This window comes from Malus sylvestris, chromosome 1 (genome assembly GCF_916048215.2).
Source record: "Malus sylvestris chromosome 1, drMalSylv7.2, whole genome shotgun sequence".
NCBI classification, from domain to species: domain Eukaryota; kingdom Viridiplantae; phylum Streptophyta; class Magnoliopsida; order Rosales; family Rosaceae; genus Malus; species Malus sylvestris.
The window spans coordinates 3,441,843-3,465,398 of NC_062260.1; the positions used below are offsets into that span (position 1 = coordinate 3,441,843).

General features: G+C 38.3%; 1 protein-coding gene across 3 annotated transcripts; it reads right to left on the reverse strand.

The window, feature by feature from the left end:
- Positions 1–12,742: 12,742 nt before the first annotated feature.
- Positions 12,743–21,892, reverse strand: LOC126624043 (uncharacterized). 3 transcript variants are annotated; one of them, XM_050293215.1, is made up of 9 exons: positions 21,696–21,889; positions 21,430–21,560; positions 20,625–20,705; positions 20,424–20,512; positions 20,252–20,326; positions 14,480–14,541; positions 14,330–14,389; positions 13,957–14,130; positions 12,743–13,102 (listed from the first exon to the last, which is right to left on the reverse strand). In XM_050293215.1, the coding sequence occupies exons 2-9, from the start codon at positions 21,553–21,555 to the stop codon at positions 13,026–13,028; spliced, it is 744 nt and encodes a 247-aa protein (XP_050149172.1). In that variant the 5' UTR covers positions 21,556–21,560; positions 21,696–21,889; the 3' UTR covers positions 12,743–13,025. The 3 variants fall into 3 exon arrangements, with proteins under 3 accessions (XP_050149172.1, XP_050149100.1, XP_050149029.1); XM_050293143.1 differs by having other exon boundaries at positions 12,743–13,111; positions 21,696–21,886; XM_050293072.1 differs by lacking the exon at positions 12,743–13,102 and adding an exon at positions 13,307–13,635 and having other exon boundaries at positions 21,696–21,892.
- Positions 21,893–23,556: the final 1,664 nt, after the last annotated feature.

The window sequence follows — 23,556 nt, forward strand, 5'->3', positions numbered from 1 at the left end:
TGACCATATTGAAGTTTTGGCACGCAAAGGGAAAATTGATCAATTCCTTTTTCACCCTCCAAATGATAACCATAACCAACATCAGGTGAACGTGATATATTCTATCAATGGTGGCACACCCATCTCTAAATCTTCCAACATGGCCATGAAAAATAGTGAATGAACTTTGAGGTCTAGCCACCAAGTGTTTCATGTGGAAGACATCAGGAGAGGCAAGTATAAAAAGCCTAACTGGGATCCGATCTGTTTCCACCCAGAGGAGGAAAGAGGCATCATCTACCCTCATAATGACCCACTGATCATGGAGGCTCACATAGCCAACTTTGATGTGCAACAAATCCTTGTAGACATAGGTGCTTCGATCAATATCATGTTCGCTGAAGCTTTCAAGGTACTTAATGTAGCTTAACACTTGCTCAATACCTCAATTACTTTCCTGATAAGCTTTTCTGGTGATATCATATAACCTTAAGCATACACTTACCACTCACCATTGGTACAGGCCCTTACATAGCTACTATTACCAATAACTTCCATGTGGTCGACTGTCAGACGACATACAATGTCATCTTTGGGCGCACGGGCATCAATGATCTTAAGGCCATGGTACCCACACATATGTTGTTGATGAAGTTTTCGACACCTTTTGGCAATGGTTACATCAGAAAATATCCACTTAGTGCATGATCATGCTACAACACTTCAATCAAGCAACAACACTTGCATATGCCCAAGGAAACCCTCTCTATACATGACCAAGTCATCAAGACCAGTGATAACTCATATATTTCATGCATTTATACCATCCATTTCTAGTCTCTTTGTGGTGTTTTTGAGTTAAATTGGTTGCATTTTACCCAATTTTGTGTTAGTGTGCAGTTACATGTACTTTAGGATCAATTTGAGGGAAAAATAAGTGAAAACATGCCCTTTTTGGAGCTGATCCTTATTCAAACGTGGAGAGAAGTTTTGTGGCCTGTTTTGGAGCCCAAATAAAGTTGTTACTTGTTTTGAAGTCCAAATAAAGAATCCAAGATGAATCTGGCTTATTAGAAGATCAGGAACAGAATGGGAAAGGAATTGGGATATCTAGCCTGATTTGGAGGTGCCAAAAAGGCAAAAACATGCAAAATAAAGGCTAAGTTGCTGGGATCACTTTGGGATATCTTCCAGCCTTTTTTACCCCATAAAAACTTACCTTTTAGCCACTTTTACATGCCTTTTTTATTCTAGGCGAATTACACAATTCTGGTTATCTTTTTTTCCTCTCTTTTTCATTCACTCTTAAAAAACCCTAGCCGTTCCATACACTTTCACCACTACTGAAGACTCATTGCAAAAGGCTATTCTTGGAGAAGTTCTACATCAGAATTGCTTTAAGGGTTTCCTCTCCTGAATTTATTTTCACTCATGTTGTGTATTTTTGTTTTAATTTCTGTGAACATGATATGTAACTAAGTTCATAGCTAGGGATTTCAATGTAGCCTTGCAAAATTGATCCATGTTTTTAAGTTGAAGTATTCAATTCATCAATCTGCTTCATGTTTCATTCACTGAATCTATTGTTAAATTTGTTTATTGATTTTAATGTTTGATCACCACTAGGGTTGACTACAGATCATTTAATCAAGATTATAGTAAACTTCATGCTTAATCTTGGTAAACATGTGAATGAATGAAGAGAATGCTATGAAAACATCCTGCCATGTATTTTCTTTGGTTCTTTAATGTTTTCTTGCATGCTAAAGACTCTTAATTAGGAACCAAAGTTGAACATCCCAATTAGGTTGCAGATTAGGAGAATTTGATCAAAACCACACATCATATGGCTGATCATATATATGTAAAACAAACTCAGGAAATAGGTTGGTAGTTGAATACGACATAACTTTATAAACATGGAATTGGTTTTGTAATGATGAATTCGAATCCCTAGCCTTATCTCCATTACTTTTGCATCAATATATTATTCGAATACCCGACCTTATCTTCACATCTCATCCTTGGTGTGGAGACTTAGAGAGACCAAACCTTTGGTGTTCTTGGAGATCCTTTCCTCACATCCTCAAGGAGCAAAGGAGTATCAAAAGGAAGAAAATCACAAGGAAGATCTAAGGAGCTACGAGGTGACTTGAAGGCCCTCCACTTGGGTGAATCCCTTGTGTAAACAAGGATGAGCTTCAAGGGTAATGATTCTCAAAATCCTTTCTTCTCTTTAATGTTGTTAAAGAGTCTTGTGGTTCACCATTCACTAGGCTTTGAAACTCATGGGTTTTAGAATTGTTTTTTAATGCATGCCTACTTTAAAGTGTTATTAGTTTGCATATATGTTCAAATGTTCTCACATGTTCTTAGATAGGACAAAAATTTTCCTTCAGTACTCTAAGTCGCCACTCAGCGCTCACTTTCCAATTCAACATGACGTGAGATGTCATGAAAGTTCTTAATTTGATCATTGTGTGTCATGATCTATTTCAGGGCATCCCACGAGTCTATGAGGGACCTAATCACAGCTTGAACTTGCTACTCATCAGTGAGGATACTCCCAGCAGCTTTCAAATCTCATATCATACTGGACATCTTTCTCAGATGTTCAGATGCAGAGTGCTTGGGATCCATCCTATAAACCTCAAACTGCAACACCAAACTTCTTAGCCTAGTAGTTGAGGTACCACTGAAAGAAAATTTCAGCTGGTCCCGCAACTCCTTGGCGGTCGAGTACCCTTCATACTTACCAATAAGATCATCCTGCATGTTGCTTAACATAGTAAAGCGCGCACTTCGATCTTTCTTGAACTAAGCATCATAAAACCTTACTCTAGTCATATGTTGAGTCGCAGTGGTTCCATCTATCTCCATGTCATGTTCAACCAGCGAAGCCTCCAAAGGCTCCAAGAGCTCTTGTTCATTAAGAAGATATCAAATCTTCCTATGCCAGATATCATAGTTGGTTCCAACCAGCTTTTCACCTTTGGTCAAATCAGCAACAACATTCTTTGCAACCATTTCTTTCTACAAGGGTGAAATAATTTATAACATCATTTTACACATCCTTCGTTTATTTATTTCAAAACCCCATTAGAAAACATTTCACTTTTCTCCTAGGTTGAAATCCAAAAATCCGCTAAGTCGCTCGTAATTACTATTCAATTTTAAGAGTCAAGATCATATTTTCCTAAATTATTTTAGCAATAAATCTTAGTTAAAACATAATTACATTTTATGTTTTAAGCTAATCCAATTTCATGCATCATCCAATTGAGTGCAAGAAAAAATAATTATATGCAAAGACACAAACAATCACATAGTATTCATTCAAATAATGGACCTTTCGTTGGGATTAAGTTAGAGTTTCAGACAATAGGCTCGAAAGTGGGCCTCCGTAAGTGTGGCCAGGTCAAATCCAAAAAGGGTGGTTGCGCAAAGCTTTTAAAAACCGACCCTCTTTGCCACCGAAAATGTCTCCTTAAAGATTTTTCCTAGACACTACATCAAGTAAGAGGTGACCATTAGTGAATGGTTTAATTTTAAAACAAAATTAAAATTAATATAATAAAGTAAAAATGTTTCTTTAATTTCGGCAAATTAAAAAACGTCTAAAGTATATCCTATTAGATTCGACTGCCTGAGACGAGTTCAATGGTGTAAACAATATCCCCGTATACCTAGCGGTACCAGTGTACTTGCCTAGCCCAAGAGTGGAAGAGAACAAACCACTATTCATCTTCTTCCTCATGAAATCTGGAATTTTCAGATTTCGTGTTCTCACGAAGCCTATTTACAGAGGTCATAACTTTGTCAATATTAACACACCCCGACCTAAATTGAGGCATGTTGGCCGTCACGTGAGGGTGACGTAGCCATGTGCACAGTGCGAAAGTGAAGGTGATAAGATCATATGGGTAAATAAAAAATCAAACTAACTAACTTACACTAGACTAGTATATAAGTATGAGTGAAAGTGTTAAGAGTGTAGATACACATAATTAGAGTGTAGGTACCAAAGTGCAGTCCAGCAGGCTAAATACTAATTATACAGGATATGAAAGAAAAGCCTACATTGATGGATGTCTATCAGAATCGCCGTAGAGTCCTCATGAGCCACCAACACGAACTTCTAATGAGAACATGGAGGGGCGCAAAACAGAAAACGTGAGTGGACAAAAACAAAGCTTTTCAAAACCATTTCTCTTTTCAAAAGTAATAACCCCTCACCGTAAAACCCGTATAGTTTCCTAGAAAATAATAATACATAAGTATATAAAAATCACACTCGAGAGTAGTGAAAATCAAAAATATATATACCATGTCAAGTGTCTCAACATGGAAATAAGTAAGCCAAGTGAAATAAATCAATGTGAAATGATATGCTAGCCGGAATCACCTAACGTGACCTATACGGCCGAACCTATAGCTCATCAAGTATGTCTACACACGAGTCGGAACCACTTATTGTGCTCTGTATGACAAGACTAGGTGCAAATAAGTACTCTCAAGTGCTACGATCACATGAAGGCTGTGCGAATAATTGCGGGTCACCTACGAGTCAGAACCACCTAATGTGGTTTTTACAACAGGGATGTGCACCAAACTTGGATCCAAGGTGAGCGTGCTGTGCGGGAGGTGAACATCACATGAAGGACAGTACCCTGGCCACGAGCAGGAGCAATAGCACCGGGGTGCAGGATAATGAGCTCTAAATGCATCTACGTAAAACCACAAACAATGCATCCATTATCATTGATATATACTCACCTGAACCTTACCTGGGCATCCGCAGTATCAAGCAACAATATGCATATTTATTATTATACTAATGCATACTTTAAAGCATAATGCAATTGACATGGCATTTAAATCCATTTAAAACAAATTTCTGGGAAAATGCAAAGCATATATATACGTATATATAGAAAACCAAAAGCCCACTCACTGGTATGTAGCTGGATCGTAACCCCTGAGTCTCGCCTGGCTGCGCTCGTTCTCCGGAAACGTCTCACCTATATGTGAAACCACTATTTTAACATTAATTTTAAGTACATAACCAAAACTGTGTAATAACTTCTCATACGTTGTTCAATTGGGGTGTTTGAATATACCATCGTGACCTACTCAACACCATGAGCATATCCAAATTTTTAGAATAATTTTCTGACGTCCCACATACCCTCACGCACCGGCCAAGGCACGACCACACGCGCCGACCACACACAAGCACGTGCCTGGCACACTGACGGAAGGTATTGGATCCGGATCTAACGATTCGAACATTTCGCCTCCATACAATTTTAACAAGAAGGTATTGGATCCGAATCTAACGATCCAAAGCGTCCATCTATGACCAACTCGTAATTTATGTTTTAGAGGTATCACAACTTTAGTTGGGATTAGTCACTACCTTGCAACCTTTTGGGTTTTAAGCATCATTATTTTCTAAACAGTTAACACTACCATATTATCTCTACTATAGAGATAATTAATCAGATTACCATAATCCAATCATTGATTAATAAAGAACATTGTTTTGTCAAACAAAACATTGATCCATTTCACATAGTGACGGAATTTAGTTCCTTAAAATTGGAATATAAAGACAATCTATGTTTTTCCAATTTCTTTGGTAGTTCATATGAGGAAGTAAGTACCATCTGCTTTCGCAGAGATCTGTATTTGATTCACGTTTCCGAATGTGAAGCACCTTTTCTTCACTCATATATCTTCTACTTCTTATTAGTCACACTTTTACAACGATTTGTAAAACATAGTTACTAATACGGAATCAAGCATTCAAGTAGAAGAACCAACTGTTTTCAACTATTCAAGAACAATTTACAACACCTTCGAAAGGTGTGTTCTTGACACTTGCAAGACATTTCTTGCAAATACCCCTTCCAATATCCATCATTTCATAAAGAAAGTTTGTTCCCTTGGAGTTATTTATCTTCTTTATCTGACTTCTCCTTTTTGACTACAATAGTCATGGTCCCTAAACTCCCACTATCTCTCTTGAAACCTTTTTCAATTGTGTTATACACATCAAACATTTTGGAGAGCATGTGGTTATTTTTCACTACATAGTTTACAATAAACTTAGTGAACGATTAGGATAGGGAAACAAAGGTGAAGTCCTTGCCTAGTTTCCGTCTCATTAAGTGGTTTTATCACTTCAACACTTAATGATTCAAAATCATTATAAATCCATGTTAATGGACTATTTTTGTCAACCAACCATTATGTTCTAAACACAATTACAAACTTTAAAGAGTTGTACAAGGCAACTCTTATTTCTTCACACAACAAATTGTAAGTGAAGAATCATGGCACATAAAGTGTCCATGCCTTTGTGCTTTCTTCTCAAGTTCCTTGTTCATGTAACAAAGAAACAAGCACTAAGTGTTTGCATTGACTAAGGGTTGTTCAAAGCAACTCCTATTTCTTCATACAACAATTTGTAATTGAAGAATTATGACATTAAAAGTGTTGTCCTCTTTATGATAGACCTTTTCTAACATATTCTTCTAATGATACATTATCAATAGGAAGATTGTGAGGATGAGACTACTTTGGTACTTTTACAAGCCATTAAAGACAATCTATGGTTTTGTAGTACCAAGTCCGTAAACTAAACGTTCGGCTTTTATTTGTCAAGTGTTGGATAGCGTTTGCAAATATATTGGTAATCAAATACATAACGAATATAAATTGATTGATTTTAAGCCATTTGATTCGGGGTCTTTAAATCAAATAGCACCACCCACTATTTTTGGCAAATTCCATATCCCTCATTGGAATTCGAGAGTTTTGGATGAAACTCCTAGTAGGTTATGGGAGGCTCACTATTACCAAGCCCACCTCACGATGATACGATGTATGGCTAGCAACAATAATAATGAGAGAGTACGCTTACTCATTTGCAACTAATGCAAGTACCCATCTTATTTGGCCTCTAGAGAATGTCACCTCACAATGATATGATGTTGGCTCCATTTCACTTAGTTAAGTCATTCCCACCATGCTTAGTTCGTGAAGGGGTTCAAGAATAGCCTCACGATGATACGATGTCGGCCATCCTCGTTGCCTACACCAACCTCATCATATGTATATGGATTCCTCCTGAGTATAAGCATGCACTTTGTACTCCCCCATGATAGGGTGAAGCCGGTGTACAAGTCATAAACGATTGGATCCCACCACGGTGGAAGGCCACGAAGAGATATTCTAAACATCTCTCGCTTATCAACTTAATATTGATTTGGTTGAGGGTTTTAGGTCTCATCACATATAAATATTCATTTTAATCTCTATTAAAACAATTTTGGTCCTCTTACAACTATTGGTCCATTTGATTGTTTTAGTTGTATATAATACTCCCACTATGCTTATAAAACGATTTTTAAAGCAAGAGTATATGATACTACTAACATAAACTTTGCATTCATTTGATGGACTATATAGTTGCCTTAGGGCCTTAGGATGATTATGAACCTTGGTTTAGATTCAACACGAGCCTTGTGTTGAATCTCGGTCTAGGGATGGTGATTGATTTTAGTTACGCGTTTAATCACATTAAGGCGTGTTGTCTTAGGGGCGTTGGACCCAACTACTTCATTTTCATGCATATCATATAAAGCAAGAAAGAAGTACTTCAAAGTAAAGGTGAGTTTATGCTCATTACAACATTTGCATATAACAAATTACTTTAAAGTAAAGAAGAGCTTAAGCCCTTTTACAACATTTGATCAAATCAAATTACAACCAAAATCTAATCTACACATTCCCATGGTTCAAACAAATTTGAAATGCCTTTCACATAGCTCAATTATATTAGGCTTAGGTTCATAATCACCCTTTAATTAATTAACACTTTAACTAATTAATTGAATGCAACATTTTCATTTGGTTTTTTTATCCATAAAATTGATTTAAATGGAGCTAAACAAAATGAAAATCCAATTCTCATTTAAAGAGACAAAACAATTTTGTTCTCATCCTATTTGGGCCATCATGCAATTAACCTCAACTTTTGGGCCATATTGCAATAACAAAAACTTTTGGGGTCACTTTGTACAATACACAAAAGTCACAACTTCATGTAAATACAACTAGAACCCAAACTTTTAATAATGCAAAAACTTCATTAAAGGAACAAAACAATTTGTCCTTTAGCGTTTTTGGACCTAAACGTAAAAACGTAAACTTTTGGGCCAAAGTGCAAATACACAAAAGTATCAAAACTTTATGTAATTGCATAAAAGCCCCAAAAGTACTCCCTTTGAGGGAGTGGCTGGTTTTGGGGAGGGATAAGATTGGTGTGTGTGTTGATTTGTGAGTTTTGTCAAAAACAATCAAGTGGTGTAAGATAAGAAATTCTTATCACCATTATTTCTATCACCTTTCATAAAAATAATATAAGTTTTGATGATAGATTTTTCTATTGCCATTTAATCAAATATTTAACACTTTAAATACATGATAAATCATTTGAAAAACATATCACATAAACTTTATGAAATAAATCAAAACTTTGAATCAAAACACCAAACCTTTTTGTTCTTGGCAAGAACATCAAGAACAATGAAGAACATCCATGAAAAACCCAAATTTTTCCATGAACCTTTTTCACCCAAAAACATTCCAAAACCATTCTTACTTAAGGGAAATAACATCTAACCAAACTAGGGTACTTAGGGGTTCCAAAGAACACATTAAAACACTTTTAACAAATCAAACAAGAACCCAAAAAACCACCCTTTGGTTTTGGCCGAATTTTCCCAAAAGCATGGCACCAAATTTTAGCTCCAATATTCATGCTCATATGAACAACATCTACAACATTTGAGATAGCAAATTTTCCAACAAAATTTACTTTCAAAGAAGCAAGAATAAAGCTTGTAACAATTACAACTTTTAAATCACAAACTTATGAACTACAAAACACAAAAGGATTCACCAACTACTAGACCTAGGCTCTGATACCACTTGAAGGAAATCTTTTGGGAAAACATGTTCATTTGAGCAACATCATATAGCATGCAATTAACAATTAAAAGGCGGAATCATGCTTGTATGCACTCAAAAACAAAACATTACCATGAAATTCAAAGCCTAGTAGATTGGTGAACCAATAATCAACTCAAAACAAAGTGAGTTGAAATTAATACCTTTGTAGATTCCTCTTTGCATAAGCAAAGGCTAATCACCCAAAGAGATAGGGCCTTCATTCCTTGCTTCTTAGATCCATGGATTTGGATGGAAGAATAGGTTCTCCAAGTTCCCAAAATTGAGAACCTCTAAGTCTCTTCATCAAGGTTAGATTGTAGAAGAAATGAGTGACCTTGGAGTAGTAGGATTGCTAGATGTACCCTCCAAGGTGTTGGCCTCTTTAGAGAGAAAATGGAGAGACAATTCTCACCAATTTTCCCCCAAAATAAACCCTTTTAATCCTTAATGAATATTTGGCTATAAAGTCATTTATATAGTCACTTCTTTAAGTGACCTAAATAACAAAAACCCTAATTCATTCCATATGGCTGGCCATTTAGGGATTTTTGGGCTTTTGGGCTTTAATGAATCTTTATTCATTAAATTGTCATACAACTTAAGTTAATGGGCTTGACGTTCGAAGCCCATTGGGCCTTAAGGTCCAAAACTATCCCGAAGTCATTTAACGAACTTATTCGTTTGATTAATTAACATATTAATTAATCCTTGCCATAAATAAATGATTAAACCATTTAATCATTCTTACTCATTTCCGTTTAATCTCCAATCTCTACCTTTTATGGTGTGCGATCCATTAGGTTCCTTTTAGCGAGGTAGTGGGCGATTAAAACCATTTTACATCGATTGTGAATTGAAACTATTTTCAATTCTCCCTTTAGTGATTACACACGTTTAGGGCTTCCACAAACCATGAGTGACACCTAGCAGCATATCATGGTTACCCAAGCTAATCAGAAGAGGTGGAGAACCTATTCAGTTCGAGATTACAAATGCAATACGGTCTTTCTCTAATCTAATACTCTTGACCACATTGTTTGGTTTGATAGTTTATTTTCTCATGTCTACTATCCAATGTGTGTCTTGTGCTTATATGATTTCCTTGAATGTGATTCGGAACGCATTCCCTAATCTCATTCATACTCTGGCCAGAGATTCAAATCATATCAGAGAGTATTCTCCCTCAAACGGTTTGAAGGTTAGAGATCCCTTGTTGCGCATTCACTTGTCTCCATAGATAAGTGGCTTGACCCCAACGATGCCGTGGACACCCTCCTGATGGAGTGACTTTGACATAATCAAAGATCAAGGACTTAACCACAAGACAACTATGATGCCTCAGGTCAAAGGACTACTTTGCATTATCCCAACCATGAGTTCTCATGTGACATGGAATATAAGAACCCTTCGTTGATCGCGTTCAGTGAACTCATTCTCTATTGAGCACCTACCGTACTTGTCTTGATGTCACACACACCAATGACTCGAGACTAATCACTCTCCCTGAGAGAAGACATAGTACGTACTGATCTTAACGGACTGTCAACGCCCAATTGGCAATCCTATGATCAGGAACGTTTAGGATGTGTCTACGAAAGAATGGTCTCATGAATCTAACTTCATTAGATTACATTCTCCCAATCACATATTCCTTGGACTTTATCGTTTAAGCATATAACATTTATATGAGACGGCTCAAACAATAATCTTTGCCCTTTATATGTAAAACTAGATTAGTTTAACATGTGAAATGTCCGTAAAGTATCATCACATGATTGGCTTTAGGGCACATTTCCAACACAACCCTCCTAGACATGGATCCGTCAAACCTTTGAGACATTTGGTGCTGATGGAGAACCCTAGACAAAGCTTGCATGTGCAACCAGTCTTCCTCCGCCGCCAGTTTCCTTTGCGAGCGACTTATTCTCTTCTCGGTCCAGTTTATTCGGTGTCCTTCCTTAACATGCAAATAAATCGATTACCCCTTGTTGGTCGTTTTGGCAAATTTTCTAGGAAAATGGAAAGTCAGTACATTTTCCCAGAAAATGATGTCTTGGTGAGGGAAGATGGTACTGTCTGTCCGTAAAGATGTAGTCTTCGGTGCCAAAGCTGATGAACTTTCTATCAGTTTTTCTTGTTCTTCACTTACAGAAAGAGAGAGAAGGATTAGATGAGGGTAAGTAAAAAGAGAAGGTGATCTGTAGAGAGAGAGAGAGAGGAGAGAGAGATGGGACTGGTTTCTTGGGTTTTTCTGGGAAAGCTTTGGGTTGTTGGGTTTTTGCAAATTCACGGTGAAAGTGAAAAAATGAAAGAGAACGGACACAACGTTTTGTATCGTTTCCCACAGACGGCGCCAAATGTTGATGCATAAAACCGGAGGTCTTGGAACAACGTAAATCCGATCGTGAATCTGCATGAAATGTAAATAACACAAGATATATCGTGGTTCACCTCAAGGTTTGGGCTATGTCCACACTGATTATGTATTTATTTGAGGGAGAGAGAGCTCTGAGAGTGAGAGCTTTGAGAGGGGGTGAGAGGGCCTAGAAATTGGCCTCTCCCAATTGTGAGGGTGAGGGGTTCTTTTATAGAATACGGACTCCTCACTTATTACATATTTGCCCCTTTCTTTATCACATAATTACATTTAAGTCTCCCGAGTATTTGTACGAGATCTAAATACGAGGCCCTAAATATGGTATAAACACAAAACATCAACTAATTGTTACAATACTTGCAAAACAAAACAAACAAAGGCCCAGCATTTGTATCACGAAAACAAAACTTTTTACAGAACAAAACCTTACTCTCAATTTTCTCACCAATCAAACAGAGTGATTAAATTACCTGACGAAAGACGGTGGGTTTCTTACTGAAGATGTCCATGGCAAGATAACGAGAGCCTAACCGAAAAATCACAGCAACATGAGGCCGCAACAGATTTGGGCTTCAGCCAGTATGTCGTAGATCGAGATGCTGCATCGTCTGTCACTCCAGCATCGGAAACCTATACATCTAGATTCTTGTTCTGAATTTGCTAGTTGTGATGAAAGGAAAATATTGTTGGAGAGGGGAGATAGAGAGGAGTTGAATCTTAAATTATGTTTCTGAGATATGTACACCTTTTCTCTCTGTGGAACCGACTGTTCACCCTCGAACCAAACTCGTCTGAACTTCTAAACTTCTGTGTGAAAGTGCAGTGAGGCCGAAGACGACAAACTACAACTGCGTTTTGAACGGGAAGGATGTTTGAGGGCTGGCCAGAGATGGAGAGTTTTGAGAGACGTGTTTAAATCCCAAAAATTTTGAATTGATGCAGGGTACTGTTTTCAATTAGTGACGGGTGCTTTATGATCCAGTTTCACCTTAAGCTCATTTTTATGGATTGATATTCAACCGTTCAGATTTCATCCAACGGCACACATTCCGTCCCCATGCAACGTCCGCAAAGTGCTGTCTGCCCCTTAGAAAACGCGAAGCTATTACATATTTTTTGTCAAAATTCGAAGTACCCCAAGTCTTTTTCATTAATTTTCTTTTTCATTTTTCTCATAAAAAAGGTAGGGGAGGGGAGTTTCGAACTTGTGACATATTTTTATACTAAAGCCCTTAAAAGGATAAGTGCCTACTGACTAGTACGTTACTATTAATAAGTTGTTGAGACTTTGCAAGTATTTGACTGAAAGGAGGGCAGACTCAGACTGAATGTTCTGTTAGGTGGAGTTAGCATGCAATATTCATGTAAGAATAAGAGAATGTACCGCTCTATTATTTCTATGGAACAAAAATATCATTTTACAACCTTATAACACACTTGATTAGCAGCAATAACTACTAAAGTATTCCTACCTCACGACCTACAAAACAAAACGTCAAGCATCACGACCGTTGCAACACTTAGAATACTCAAAGGGAAAGACGGTGCCCATAGCTATCAGCAAACTTCGCCAAGACATAAGCAAGCAGAGCAGGCATCCCATATGTCAATTTTTTCAAGTCCACACATCTTGTAATCAAACACCAGCTCAAGCAGCAGGTGCTTGTCCATCCAATCTGGTATTACGACCGCGCCCACGGCCCCTTCCCCTGCCTCGACCACGCCCTGCAAGACCTTCAAATGGCATTGATTATCAGATAACTTATCGACATTAGCAGCATTCCCACATTCCAAAGATTCAGTGCGCACGATACTTATGAATTAATTATTTGAGAACGCAAAAGTTTCCACTTTCTAAGGGCCCGTTTGATAACCATTTGATTTTAAGTTTAGAGTTTTCAGTTTTTTTCACTAGGTATAGAGAGAAAGTAGATGGCAGGGTAGATGAATAAGAATGCGGAGAGTATTGTAGGAGGGAGGGGGAAGAAATGCACATCATGTTACAAACAAAATCAAAATAAAAAAATACAAAAGAAATTTCTTTTCAGTTTTTGGTTCCATGTTGTGTACCATTCCATGTGCATTTCTCCGTTTCCTTCCACCACCCTTCCTCTATTAATCCTCTCCTTTCTTCCTCGTAACCTACTAATTTCTGACCAAAAAGTGAAAACTAGAAGCTGAAAACCAAATGGTTCTCAAACAAGCCCCACCAAGCAAGTAGAGAGCTAAATGCATTGTGTCAAAACCATCGGTATTAGCTACAATAAAAGCACACTAGTCAAGGATACGGTAGACCGTAAGCATAAAAATTAAAACAAAACAAAAAAGTATGGAATGAACTTAACTGATCATATATAATGTCCTTACAACCAGGGTAAAAGTAAAATCTAGTTTAAAAACCAAATGAATCCAATATTGATAAACTACGTTATTAGTGACATGGAGGCAAACATAAAGCTGCTAACATATTTGCATTCATAGATTTCCTGTTACTACTGCAAGCCAGAGAACTAAATTTAATTGGAAGAAACTTAAAGGAAATAAATTAAATATAACAGTACAGAGCATAGAAAACCTACCACGGCCTTGGGCAGGTGCACCTTCAACATAGTCATAGTATCCACCTGACTGACCATAACCTCGTCCTCGACCCCTAAAAGAACCACCTCTTGAACGGCCTCTACCTCTGCCACCATAACCACGCCCACCATCCCAACCATCTCCATTATAATCCCCAACTCCATTGTAGTTTCCTGCACACAGGGTACCATGAACCAGAGCAAAACCCAATGAGCAATTTTAGCCACTTGTAACAAAAAACTCAGTAAATTACCATGGGTACTGGTATAATGGTACTTGATGTTTTTGAAAAGCAAAATTTTAACTCCACTTCACGATTACAATGACGCCGTAAACAAAATATATTCATAATTTTAGAGCAGAGAGCGATACCTCTACCCCGGCCTCTTCCTCGGCCACCACGACCCCTGCCTCGGAATCCAGGTGAACCGTCTGGCTTGCATGTAATTAAATCAATATTAATTGAAGCGATTATAGTATAGAAGTAACCTCAGAAACATGAACAAAGACATAACACATCACCTCCATCGTCCTCAAAATCATTCAACTGTTTCACTTGGTCAACTGGAAGAGGGGATTGATATCTGTACCGTATCAAATAACAGAAAATGAAAGATAAGGATAGACTTCCCACCTTTCAAACCACATACTCATATGATCACTGTGATTTTTATCGCATAGTTGTGCACTTCTGGGCTCTACCGTGCATCATAATGTAATTAGCATTTTAGGAACCAGCACTAAAAGCATTCCTTAGAATTCATTCAACTACATATGGTTCAAATGCGATCGAAGTTATAAAGTTTTTAGCACCCTTTAAAATCCTAACAGAAGTAGCACAGTTCATCTGTCAATAATGTTGATTATTGACTCAAACATGTAGTCAAAGTCCAAATCTTTGGGCTACTTTTGTGGTCAAAATTGTTGGATGGCATGCTACATGTGGGAAACCAAAATTGGATGCACTTATGCCTAATTCTTTTTGACTTGATGTTAGGCCTTTGGCCATTGATGTCTTTGAGAAGCTTTTCTTTGGCTATAAAAGGAGAGCAAGGTGTAGCTCATAAGCATGGAGAAGTAGAGAAGAACAAGGAAGAGGAGAAAGAGCAAGAAGCCATTTGGCATAGAGAAGAATTTTCTCAAATTGTCTTGCTTTGTATTTTTGGTTTTCTCTTCCTATTGTAAGTGTGAGAGCTTGGGTTATTTGGGTCTTTGGGAAATTGAGTGATAAACACTATTGTATGTTCTCATTGATTATAGTGGAATACTCCATCGTCTCCAAACTGGATGTAGGCATTGCCGAACCAGTATAAATCTTGGTGTTCTTGTTGATAGTGGTTTTATTCTGTTCTATTTAACTATTCACTTACAGTTGAATGCCGCTTCCGCACAACAAGTGGTACCAGAGCCCAGTTCCGTGAATAGTGTTGGCGCTACAGTTCCGTGAACAGTGAACTGCTACAGTATCTGTGAACAGTATTGTACCTGTGAACAGTGCCGTATTTGTGAACAGTGCCGAGTAGATGGCTGGAGATAAAGACGAATCTGTAAAGAAGGGGTCAACATCGTCTTCGTCTACATCCAATAGACATCCAACCACTACTACAAGGTTAGAGGTTGATAAATTCAATGGCTCTAATAATTTTGGTATGTGGCAATGTGAAGTTATGGATGTGTTGTATCAACAAGAGTTGGATATGGTTCTGGAAGATAAACCAGAAGATATTGATGACAAGCAGTGGACGCGAATTAATCTTCATGCTTGTGCTGCTATTCGATCGTTCCTTGATAAGGAGTTGAAATACCCGTATATGAAGGAAACTTCTGCTAAGGAGTTATGGACGAAATTGGAGGAGAAGTATATGACCAAGAGCGCAGAAAATCGCCTCTTCTTGAAGAAGCGACTCTTCCGATTTCAGTATCGTCCAGGTATCTCTATGCACGAACACCTCAATGATTATAATAAAATACTTGCTGATTTAGCAAACCTTGATGTGAAAATTCCTGACGAGGACAAGGCACTATGTTTGTTAAATTCATTGCCTGATGATTATGATCATTTGACAACTACTCTGTTGTATGGAAAATCCGAGGTGAAACTTGATGAGGTGTCTGCGGCATTGGTGAATCATGAGTGTCGTAAGAAGGAACTGAAGACTCACAATTCACAAACCGAGGCATTTGTTGCAAGGGGTCGAATAGAGGAAAGAAAATCTGGGAAGTGGGGAAAATCTCGTTCAAAGTCACGAGGGAAGTTTCCTGCTAAAGATGAATGTGCTTTTTGTCGCCAAAAGGGTCATTGGAAGAAAGACTGCCCCAAATTGAAGAACAAAGAGAAGGAGAAAGCGGGTTCTGAAGCAAATATTGCAAAATCTGGAGATGATGATGATTTCGAGTTTGCTTTGGCTAGTTCATATGCTGATGGTCACTCAAATGAGTGGATTTTGGATTCAGGTTGCACCTATCATATGTGTCCCATTCGGGAATGGTTTTCTAATTTCAAGGAGCTGGATGGTGGAGTTGTTTTGATGGGTAATAATAATGCCTGCAAAACACAAGGGATAGGCAAAATCTGTTTGAAGATGCATGATGGAACAGTCAGAGAATTAAGTGATGTTCGGTATGTACCGGATATGAAGAAAAATCTTATCTCACTGGGTGCATTGGAATCCAAGGGTCTCAAGATCACCATGGAGGGTGGAGTTCTTAAAGCTGTGTACGGGGCACTGGTGGTGATGAAAGGTACAAGACGAAATAACTTGTATTTCTTGCAGGGGAGTACAGTTATTGGTGGAGCAGCTGTCACCGAAGCTGCTGACGCAGATAGCACAGACACCACGAGGTTATGGCATATGCGTCTTGGGCATGCTGGTGAAAAAGCGTTGCAAGGATTGGTGAAGCAAGGCTTATTGAAAGGTGCAAAGGCATGCAAATTGGAATTCTGTGAGCATTGTGTGTTGGGTAAGCAAACTAGAGTAAAATTTGGCACTGCTATTCACCACACTAAGGGCATTCTTGATTATGTTCACACTGATGTTTGGGGACCTTCCAAGAATGCATCTTGGGGAGGTAGCCATTATTTTGTCTCCTTTGTTGATGACTTCTCTAGAAGAATATGGGTGTACACCATGAAGCGTAAAGATGAAGTCTTGAAGATATTCCTGAAGTGGAAAAAGATGATTGAAACGCAAAGCGGTCGAAAGATCAAGACTCTCAGATCAGACAATGGGGGTGAATATAAGTCTGATCCTTTCTTGAAAGTTTGTCAAGATGAGGGTATTGTGAGGCACTTCACGGTTAGGGAGACACCGCAACAGAATGGGGTGGCGGAGCGCATGAACCGTACTTTGCTTGAGAAAGTTCGGTGTATGTTGTCTAATGCTGGATTAGGCAAGGCGTTTTGGGCTGAGGCACTCACTTATGCAAGCCATCTCATTAATCGATTGCCAGCTGCTGCGAATGAGGGCAAAACGCCCATGGAGGTATGGTCTAGTAAACCTTGTACTGATTACAAGTTTTTACACATATTTGGTTGTTCTGCTTACTATCATGTCAGAGAAAGCAAGTTGGATCCAAGAGCAAAGAAAGCTCTATTTATGGGCTTTAGCATTGGCGTGAAGGGATACCGACTCTGGTGTCCAGATGAGAAGAAATTTGTTGTAAGCAGAGATGTGACTTTTGATGAGGCTGCTATGGTTAATCAGAACAAGCATGAAGGTGAAACTGAAGCGACCAAAACCATGAGGAGCTCAAAGCAGGTGGAGTTACTGAAGACTCCAGTTGTTCCAGTAAGGTCTGATGTTTCAAACACTAGTCCTACAGTTAATTCTGATGATGAGGATGAGGATGATGAAGAGGAGGCACCTACCCAAGAGCCTCCACAGCAACAAGACTATATTGCAACCAGAAGATCGAGAAGGGAAATCCGAAAGCCTGCTCGATTTACTGATATTGTGGCATATGCACTTCCCGTTATTGAAGATGATATTCCATCCGCCTACAAAGAAGCTGTCATGAGTTCAGAGTGCGAGTTGTGGAAGAAATCTATGGATGAGGAGATGAAATCTCTTCATAAAAATGAGACTTGGAATCTGGTTCAGTTACCAAAAGGGAAGAAAGCAATTGGTTGTAAATGGGTGTATGCCAAAAAGATGGAATCTTTGGGAAAAGACAATGTAAGATTCAAAGCCAGATTGGTAGCTAAAGGCTATGCTCAGAAGGAAGGCATTGACTACAATGAGGTATTTTCTCCTGTAGTAAAACATTCTTCTATTCGTATTCTGTTGGCTTTGGTTGTGCAGTTTGACCTTGAGTTGGCCCAACTTGATGTCAAGACTGCGTTCTTACATGGTGATTTGGAGGAAGAGATTTATATGTCTCAGCCAGAAGGTTTTAAGGTTGCTGGAAAGGAAAATTGGGTTTGCAAATTGGAAAAATCATTGTATGGCTTGAAGCAGTCTCCAAGACAATGGTACAAGCGATTTGATAGATTTATGATCGGGCAGAAGTACACAAGAAGTCACTATGACCATTGTGTATACTTTCGCAAACTACAAGATGGAACCTTCATTTATCTGCTTTTATATGTTGATGATATGCTTATAGCATGTAAGAGCAAAGTGGAGATTACAAGGTTGAAGACTCAACTAAGTAATGAATTTGAGATGAAGGACTTGGGAGAAGCTCGGAAGATACTAGGTATGGAAATTGAAAGAGATAGAGCGAAGGGCAAGATTAGTCTGTGTCAGAAGCAGTATTTGAAGAAGGTACTACAACGTTTCAGGATGAATGAAAATTCAAAACCGGTTAGTACACCTCTTGCCTCTCATTTCAAACTTAGCGCTTCTATGTCTCCTAAAACTGTTGAAGAGAGTCAGTACATGGCTCAAATTCCTTATGCAAATGTTGTTGGTAGTTTGATGTATGCTATGGTGTGTACTAGGCCTGATATTTCACAAGCTGTTAGCATTGTCAGTAGATATATGCATAATCCAGGAAAAGGGCATTGGCAAGCTGTGAAATGGATTCTACGGTATATTCTGGGTACTGTGGATGTTGGTTTATTGTTCCAGCAGGATAAAGTTACTGGTAAATGTGTTGTTGGATATGTGGATTCTGATTACGCAGGTGATTTGGACAAGCGTAGGTCCACTACTGGTTTTGTATTCTCTATTGCTGGAGGTCCAGTAAGTTGGAGGTCGATTCTGCAATCTACAGTTGCTTTGTCGACTACTGAGGCAGAATACATGGCTGTGACAGAAGCTATAAAGGAAGCCATCTGGCTTCAAGGGTTGCTTGATGACTTAGGGGTTCAACAAGACCATGTGGATGTTCATTGTGACAGTCAGAGTGCTATTCATTTAGCAAAGAATCAAGTTCATCATGCACGTACGAAACACATTGACGTGAGGTTCCATTTTGTTCGTGAGATTATTGATGAGGGAGATATTCTTCTTCAGAAGATTGGGACCGCTAACAATCCTGCAGATATGTTAACAAAGCCAGTTTCGTTGCACAAGTTTAAGCACTGCTTAGACTTGATTGGCATTTGTAAAATTTGTTGATTGCCCCATGGGGGATTGGGAGACGACTATTTGGAGTTCTACTTAGAGGGTTTGAGTCAAGGTGGAGATTGTTGATTATTGACTCAAACATGTAGTCAAAGTCCAAATCTTTGGGCTACTTTTGTGGTCAAAATTGTTGGATGGCATGCTACATGTGGGAAACCAAAATTGGATGCACTTATGCCTAATTCTTTTTGACTTGATGTTAGGCCTTTGGCCATTGATGTCTTTGAGAAGCTTTTCTTTGGCTATAAAAGGAGAGCAAGGTGTAGCTCATAAGCATGGAGAAGTAGAGAAGAACAAGGAAGAGGAGAAAGAGCAAGAAGCCATTTGGCATAGAGAAGAATTTTCTCAAATTGTCTTGCTTTGTATTTTTGGTTTTCTCTTCCTATTGTAAGTGTGAGAGCTTGGGTTATTTGGGTCTTTGGGAAATTGAGTGATAAACACTATTGTATGTTCTCATTGATTATAGTGGAATACTCCATCGTCTCCAAACTGGATGTAGGCATTGCCGAACCAGTATAAATCTTGGTGTTCTTGTTGATAGTGGTTTTATTCTGTTCTATTTAACTATTCACTTACAGTTGAATGCCGCTTCCGCACAACAAATAATTTTGTATCCCAGTTCAGAAAACCATTAGTAAATACTAAAATGGGATATTCATGAGATGCACGAGAAATACATAGTTGCTTCAGCATGCAAACAGAAACCAAAATCTAAATTATTTACCCTGTAGAGGATGTAAGGAGCTCCTTCTTCGACAAGGTAATAGTGATCATTGAAACATGCCGAGTACTCTCGACACTGCAGAAAAACACAACCAATTATATCACTTAAGTGAAACAAGAAAGGAAATCATATGTGCATATGCATAGTAGCATGGAAGAGTATGGTTTCATACGGAAGCAGGCCTTCTTCTAGGGGCTCGTACACGTCAGTTATATCAGTTGATCCAATAGACGTATTCTGATGAAGACCAAGAATCCTTCTCTGGAAACAGAAAAGCTTTATCAGAAAATGCGTATACACAAACACTGTTACAGACATGAAAGTGAAACACATGCACATGCATATGCCTACGAAGAGGTCACAAGTCCCTCACCTTTATTAACTCAGCAATCATAACCGTTTTATTGATAGCTCGGCCCATTGCCTTTAGAACAATTTCGTCAGATCCTTTCTCCTACATCAGATACAATCATTTATGTTAAAGCCTAACGGAAAAAATAAAGGATTTAGTGCACCATTAGAAAAAAGTAATAATAATAATAACGATAATAAAAGAGGAGCTAAGGGCAGACAAAAACAAATTAAAACCCAAAGGATAAACAAAGACAAAACTAAGGGGACAAAAGCAAAAGGAAAATAAAAGGCAACAGACATCTCGTACTACGGTTTAATAGTATTTCAGTATTTCTCTTCACTCTCGTAAGTGAGAGATTTTAAGTTCGATTATCGCCAAATACAAATTTGAACAACATTATTATTAGCCCATTGTGAGGTTAAACCCACCCCTTCTTCTTAGTATAGATAATATCATTGTTAAAAAAAAAAAGCAAGGGACTGGGGTCTGGAAGTTGCAACTTGTACCTCATATTAAAACCCAACATAAAATAGTGACTAATATGTACAGAGCAAAAAGGAAATGCGAATTAAGTGGGTAGCATCAATTCAATTTGTGGGGTGAATAAATCAACCCAGTATGATGAGTAGGAAGCTGGCTTTCACACCTTTTCTAGCTTTCACACATCCTTTTTATCTGGTCGAGTAAATTAAATAGAAACAACCGACAAGATTCAATACAGGTGCGTGAGAGGTTAAAAAGATACAGCGTGTTTATCATTTTCCTTTTAACAAAACACAAAACATGAAATGGAGAAAAGAGGAAGAGGAGGAGGAGGAGGGACCTGGAGGAGAGTGGTGGCGTAAGTAATATAGTTCCTCATTCTGCCTTGAGCCGTTATACGAATCTCATTCTCGTTTATGGGCGTAGCCTCCGCCTTGGGCTTCTCCACCCTCTGAAACCTATCCATTTACTCTGCACCCAAACACCAACGCCAACGCCAACACAAACAAATCCTGATCAAACCCAACGGATACGCACACATATGTACACACAGAGAGAGAGAGAGAGAGAGAGAGAGAGGAGATTTAAATTTGGGTTTGGTTTTACCAGAGTTGGGAGGAGGGAATCTGAAACAAACACTGGCAAAAGCAAGGGCAAACGCAACGACGTGTTTCTGCACTAGGGATAATATTTAATTTGTGACTTTAATTTAATAAATAAGAAATGAAAATTAAGAAAAACCGAGAGAGAGACTAGGGTTTCTGGTGACGGTCTTATAGGCGGCAACACCGCCGAGTCCTATTATCTGCCATTTTATTTTCGGTGACAGCAGCCCAACACTTGTAAAACGCGTTTCCTATTTTGGTTCCCACTGGGGATGGGAAAATATCCATTGGTTATGGGTAACCACGGTTACCCATCCATTTAAATTAAACGGTTACGGTTATGGGTAACCATTTAGATAAATAAACGGTTATGGGTATAACCGTTTACCCGCGAAATTTAAATAGGTGGTTATGGGTATTAACCACGGTTATAAACGCGTAACCGTTTACCCATTTATTTTATATATGTAAAACCAACATAAACCATGTTCTCGATCCAATAATACTTAGCACCCAATAAATTAGCAAGGAATTCATCGGTCCTTCTCTCAATAACACTACTACAGGAATGATGATTCTCATCATCAAGGAATTGGCCAAATTAATTTAAATTCCATGCGGGTAACCGTGAAATTGACAGAAATGTCTTCTAAACAATTTTTGTAACCCAATAATACTTAGCAAATATTATATTTACCTTCATTGGTAACAGTTAAAAATATCGTCCGTAAACTAGTATTTCAATTATTGGAATGATATAAGGACTTAAAAAATTAAAATATGGATATGTATGATAATGTACCTATAACGGTGTTTAATTGTCAAAAAAAAATTATGACAATTTTTTTTTAATTTTCAAGTTGTTAAAAAACATGTAGACGGATGAAAAAAGGGTAATGGTAAAAAAAAAAAGATAAACGGGTTAAAAATGATAAATGGGTAAACGGGTATTAAACGGTTACGGTTAAATGGGTATGGTTAACCGTTTATAAACGGTTATGGGTATGGGTATAACCGTTTAGGCAATTACCCAACGGGTAAACGGTTATGCGGGTATGAACATAAACGGTTATGGGTAAATTAACCGTGGTTACCTGCCCGCATAACCATTGCCCATCCCTAGTTCCCACTCTTGGCCTAGGTAGTGTTCCCTCCTACACTTGGTTCTCGTTGGGTAATGTATTACTCTTTGCTTAATCTCAGTTATTACTTTAAAATTTTTTGGTTTTTAATATTTGGTGCATCAAGTTTTTTTTCATTCTAGAGTGGTATCTAAATTCATAATTTTGAGACACTTTCATACACTCGTTAAGGTGGTTGTTAAATCAGCCGTTAACATATGAGTTGCACGCTTAGTTACTTACGAATCTAAAAGAGTTGCACGCCCTGAGGCCCTTCATTACCTTATCATATTAGTTGGTCACTTCTTAGACCATCTCCAACCGAAGGGTTCAGAGGGCTGAAAATAGCCCGAAAACTGTCTCTAACCGATGGCTAGGCCAAAGGGCTCGTGGGCCCCACAGGACAAAAAAGGTCCAAAAGGCCAACCGACTGGCCATCTTCAGCCAGCCCGTTGGCTAGCCCACTTTTTTTTTTTTTTGGTTCTTTTCCATTTGCCCAACTAACACACCCCGACCCGAAATGTCCACTAGGACTCCGAATCGAGATGTGCTAGCCGTAAAGTGTAGTAATGTGGAAAATGTGAATAAATTTAAACCTAAAAATGCCTAAATATAAAAGTGCGTTGGTGAGCGAGAATGAACTCATTTCACACGTGATGTCATAGCATAGCTAAAGTGTAGTAAAGTGGATTGAGAATTATACCCTCGGAGATAACCACTTATACTGAGATTTGCCAATAG

Excerpts from the sequence above, each read along its gene's own strand:
- LOC126624043 (XM_050293072.1), bottom strand. The coding sequence starts at position 21,555 with ATGGATAGGTTTCAGAGGGTGGAGAAGCCCAAGGCGGAGGCTACGCCC. Across the intron at positions 14,390-14,479 it reads TGATTTTGAGGACGATGGAG|ACGGTTCACCTGGATTCCGA; the intron begins GTGATGTGTTAT and ends CATGCAAGCCAG. Across the intron at positions 13,636-13,956 it reads TGCACCTGCCCAAGGCCGTG|CTAATACCGATGGTTTTGAC; the intron begins GTAGGTTTTCTA and ends CTTTTATTGTAG.